This window comes from Aplysia californica, unplaced genomic scaffold (assembly GCF_000002075.1).
Source record: "Aplysia californica isolate F4 #8 unplaced genomic scaffold, AplCal3.0 scaffold00457, whole genome shotgun sequence".
NCBI lineage: Eukaryota > Metazoa > Mollusca > Gastropoda > Aplysiida > Aplysiidae > Aplysia > Aplysia californica.
The window spans coordinates 70,600-75,815 of record NW_004797727.1 but is presented as its reverse complement, the minus strand read 5'-3'; the positions used below and the strand labels follow the sequence as shown (position 1 = coordinate 75,815).

Genomic DNA, 5,216 nt, shown 5'->3' with positions numbered 1-5,216 from the left:
GCCCCCTCCTCTGGGCTCCTGACTCTTTCTGCAGCCTTTCTATGCTACTCCTTGGCTCCTCCTTACTGCTGTCTTTCTGCCACACCCCTGATCTTCTGGTAGGAAAGATCTACACCTAGCCTTCTCGGACAAGGGTGAAAAATCTCGGAGGACCCGTGTGCAAGTTGCGCACGTTAAAGATCCCTTGGTGGTCTAAAATCGATAAGAGTAGACTTCGGCCGCCACCCGGGCAAAATTCAAAATTTCCTACCAACTGAAAATATTAGGTGTGTCATATGGCCATAAAACACTTTACAAAAACAAACAAACAAAAACCTTTCTAGACTCATACATGTCATTTCAAATGTGGGGTACGAGACAAAGCAGCAAGAGGAAGAAGAAAAAAGGAATGAATTCAGTGGTGTTGTAGTAACGCAAAATATATGATATACCAGTACCTCTGAGTTAAAAGGGCTGTAGTGAGCTAATACACCATTAGATAGCTTGCGGCTACGGCGTGTGTGTAGGTAGCTTAATCATTATCTCTAAAAAGAAAAAAAATCAAACAGCCTGTCCCACACCCCTCAAGATAAAAAGAAAAAACTCAAAACCAAATAAAACAAAACAAACAGAGAAGCAAATGAAAACGAAAACAAAACGTTGCTCAACGAAATAAACAAGACAGAAAACAACAAATATGAAAACAGAACAACCCCCCCCCCAAAAAAAAAAATTAAAAATTAAAAAAAAATTACCCCCCCCCCCGAAGCTTTGCAGTCTTCATTGTCAAGAAGACAGTAGACAAATGATAGGCATTCTTTTACAAAGCCTTTTGTATTAACAATACGAGTATTTCATTCCTCCTCTGCTGTTTAACAATACATTTGACTCGTAGTTATATTAGTTCCCCAAGACGTAAGATTCTACTTTCAGCGAATATTTATTTCATTATGAAGAGCATATTAGCACTATCTGACTTTTTCGGACCCGCTTTACCCAAAGGGAAGTTGAGTTGCCGTAGTTCGCTGTCTTTATAAGTCACTCATACTTTTTGTCTTCTTTTCTTTTCAATATCTAATAAATATCTTCCCCAAGTCGCCTTTCACATTCTCCGTTTCTTTATGTGGGTATTTGCTTGTTATACACTTTTGTAGGTACGTCATCATCACAGTCTGTTTAGATTTGTGCCGTGTGTATGACTAAGTGAATTGTATATGTTTTGTTTCTTAGTGTTGGCGTATTTGCACTTGTGACTCGAGAAATATGAAGAACTTTCATTAACCATATTTGATTTAAGCTTTTTAGTCTCCGAAACTTTATACGGTTTTACCAACAGTGAGAACTAGAATATTTTTCCTTGAAAATGTCAAATATCTCTGTCTGTCCTACATCCTGTTGTGATCCATAAAATATCCCACAGTGTCTTCTAGTACTTAAATGTCATTCTATCGATTCTTTGACAATCAACAAAATGTCTTCTCCTATATAAAATGTAACCCCACAGCTTTAAATAGTTAAACTATTCCTCGTTGTTATTTGCCATTCCGTGTGTACCTCCGCCCCTTGCCCCCTACCCCCTGCCCCCTGATTTTTAGTTCTCTCTTGCAAGTAGAATATGGTACTTCTTGCATGTTCCTCACCTGTCATAGAGCATAAAGAGAGGATGATATCCTTGAAATGTCTTTGATTAATATGTACAAATAAACATCTCTTGTCAACTGATAAATGAAATGCCCTCCTGACTGTTTTGCGCCTGGTAAACTATTTCCGCCGATCGACATCCTACTGTCCTTTAATATGTAAGATATTCTCGCATATCTTCTAATAACTCTATTTCCTCGGTCTTGCCATGCCCAAAATAGCCCTTTCTCTGCTCTACACTATGTAACGGATCATCAGGCCTGATCTCTCGAAAGAATGTCCTGACCACTCTCGTATTGATATCACTTGCTTCGAAATACCCTGTCGTGCATAAGAAGTCGCTCAAATAAATGTCTCCTTATGTGTGAAATGGCATTATGTTTTCCAGATCGGGTCAAATGTAAAATGTTTTTACCATGTGAATAAAATCTCAAACTTTCCTTCCTCAGATCGGCGGGTCTCGAATGCTTCCAATCCGCTGGATGTCACCGGAAGCCATCAAGTATGGCCGCTTCACATGTGAGAGTGATGTGTGGGCCTATGGAGTTGTCTTATGGGAGATTTTCAGTTACGGCAGACAACCATATTTTGGACATTCGAATGAGGAGGTCAGTATTTGTTTGAATTTAGTTTAAATTGCAGTGCTCGGGTTTCACGACCATTTAGAAACTGTGATATTATTGAAGCTGCAGGACCTTCATCTCCGACAGGACGCAAGTTCAAGAACTCTTTGTTAGGGATTTTAAACAGGTCAAGCCTGATATTAAATGTGCACATGGCATCTAAAATCACTAAGCACACGTTTCCCAATGAAACGTAACCCGCGTATATGTTCGGACGCTACGTAAAAAATGAACAAAGTTTAGGTGAAGATGATTTCGAAACATTCTGCTGATCGTAAGAGTTATCAAATCATCAAAAGTGTTCACACGCTGGTGTGTTTGTGTGTAGGTGTGTTTGTCTGTGCGTGTGTTTGTCTGTGTGTGTGTTTGTCGGTGTGTGTATGTTAATATGTTTGTATGTGTTTGTATGTATGTATGTATGCGTGTGTGTTTGTGTGTGTGTGTGTGTGTGTGTGTGTGTGTGTGTGTGTGTGTATTTGTGTGTTTTAAATTGGATTGGGCCTTGTTTCGATTGATCCAAATGATGGGGCAAGGGAAGAGAGTAAAAGGAAGACCACGCAGTTTCCAAACTATACCTTACGGCACACATCAGCACGATATCAGCCACGTCCCCCAAGGATCGGGTTGCGGTAATTTTAACACTGGAAAACAAAATAGAAAAAGCAGGTTACACCCGATTTCTCACCAAGAAAATAGTGTTTTTGGTATGTTCTTGTGTGTTGTGAAAACATGAAAACAACTACGCTAGCGAATGGCATATTTAATATATCACCAGCAGTGAAAAATGAATAGTGAAAAGCTAATTGAGCAGTGTAAATATTTTTTGAGAGTGGCAATACTTCATGTCCGGGGTTGATAAAATGTTTTAGACTCACGTAAAATCGATTAGTGTTGAATAGGGCTTTAAGTAAGGAATACAGATAATCGTAACACTTTAGAGGGATGCTCTAGAATTGGTGGTTGGGGTCAGGGGTTGGAAATAATAAGGATGAAGATCAGACAGGGGAAGAGAATAACTTTGCGTTCAGAACAATACTTTAGATTCAGTCAGGGGTGGATGGTTCATTTGAATGGGTCAAGCCTTACCTTCTTCCTCTCACGTTTAACATCCTCCGACAGCCCGTTCTCTTTCCCTCCCCTTCATTTAGTTCGTTGGAGTATGATTTTCGACACACTGCATTTGTTGAGGTGGAAACAGATATAATATAATAAAGCGTTATATTTCCTGAGGTATATTATCTTCCTCCTCGTTTTTCTTTTTGCTCATCCTTTCTTCATCTAATCATTCCGTTGGGAAAAGTGATTGAACACCGAAATTATTTATTTGAGTCAGTAGGGGGTTAAAGGCGTACTCCCCCCCAAAAAATAAAACTACAACCCCCCCCCCCAAAACAACAACCCCCCAACCCCCCCCCCAAAAAACAAAAAAAAAACAAACCCCTAAACAATTTTAACTGAAACGAAAAAAGGTTAAATAGTAAATTCCTCAATTTATCAACATCTTTTCATCACATCTTTCCTCAGGTTATTCACTTTCTAGATCAAGGAATTCTCCTCCAGCGACCGGAAGACTGCCCCTCCACCGTCTATCACGTGATGCTTGGTTGCTGGAAGGGTGACCCCAGGCAGAGAATCGTCTTTGACCGTCTCCTCAAGTACCTGACAGACTACCGAGACCGGCTGAACAAACCGACACATTGTCAACAGATGCCAATGTCAAGGCCTGTTGCTGACTGCGCCCAGCTAGGAGACTCTCCCTCTGTCTCGCCGCGGACAGACGCCACTTGCAAAGGGGAAATAACTCGCGTCTCTATTGCCGACGTCAGTTGTGAGGCTGGCGATGACGTGACATTTGTGGTGGACATGAACGGAGTAGAGAAAAAATTGACGTCGTGTCGTGAACAGAAACATTGTGGCGCTCCAAACTCAGAGTGGAACTCGGGGACCCTGAACGAGCCTCGTTCCAAGTCAGCTGCAGCTAAAAGCTGCGCCGGAAGTTCGCTAGTTGCCACACCTCCTATGAAGGAGCACAAGTTCCCTGGAAGTAGCAAAGGATCAAGTGGCAGATCTCGAGTCCCTCTAGAACCTACCGTTCTCTCTCGACAAGGATCTCACGGCAGGATCGAGGCGAATCGCAACATGATTCCCTCTCCTGAGGCAATGACCTTTCACCTCCGCCGCTCCAGCAGCGCGTGCTCCCTGAAGCATCTCACAGACTCTGCCCTCAACGAACCTCGTGTGTCGTGTTCGTTCAGCTGGTCGAACATCAACCGTAGCAGAGACATTGCTTCGAGCATGATCGGTTCATCTTCTCCCAGCTCACACGAAGGGAACAAACCCGCCACTTTCAGAATTCTCAAAGCATCCACAAAATGCACCGGGCGTTCAGGACGAGGGAGAAAAGTCAAAGGTTCCCCCTCGCGATTTGCTGATCGTCTTCCTTCCTTCAGTCGCCTTGACGACGCTATAGGAGCAGGGTTACCCACACCCGTGAGAGAATCAGCGCCTCTGAACGAGTACTCGATACCAAAGTCGAGTCATTCATTGCTGTAGAGGATCAGTTAACTGCACACACACACATAAACACACACATAGACACGCACATAAACACACACACACACACACACACACACACACACACACATACACACACTCACACACACACTCAGGCACCCGTGCACGTGCACGCACGCACGCACGCACGCAAGCACACTAACTGTTACGCTATTGTTGCTATTCTACAGTTCTTAAAATGGAGTCTCGCCCGCTCGTGTATTAGGAAATTTGAGCGCTAGTTGAGATCCATCCATAAGAGGGGCTATGTTATTATTAACAATTGAGGCAATAACGCTTTTCGTAAACCCTCTCAGAAACGTGCTGAGGGAAGTCGGTTAACACAATTTATGTTGATACTGAAAGTACATCCATTGTTCCACTTAGTCTGTATTTCTGGGAGAAGTGCATTCTGTGACT

At 42.5% G+C, this 5,216-nt stretch overlaps 1 protein-coding gene across 1 annotated transcript in view; it reads left to right on the top strand.

Annotated features, from left to right (window-relative positions):
* The window catches only part of LOC100533372 (Trk-like receptor tyrosine kinase), a gene marked incomplete at its 5' end in the record, with an annotated part of 112,342 nt that extends 107,501 nt beyond the window's left edge, over positions 1 to 4,841 (top strand). The window contains 2 exon segments of the mRNA NM_001204662.1: positions 2,070 to 2,228; positions 3,768 to 4,841. Coding sequence (NP_001191591.1) covers positions 2,070 to 2,228; positions 3,768 to 4,796 — 1,188 coding nt within the window.
* Positions 4,842 to 5,216: the final 375 nt, after the last annotated feature.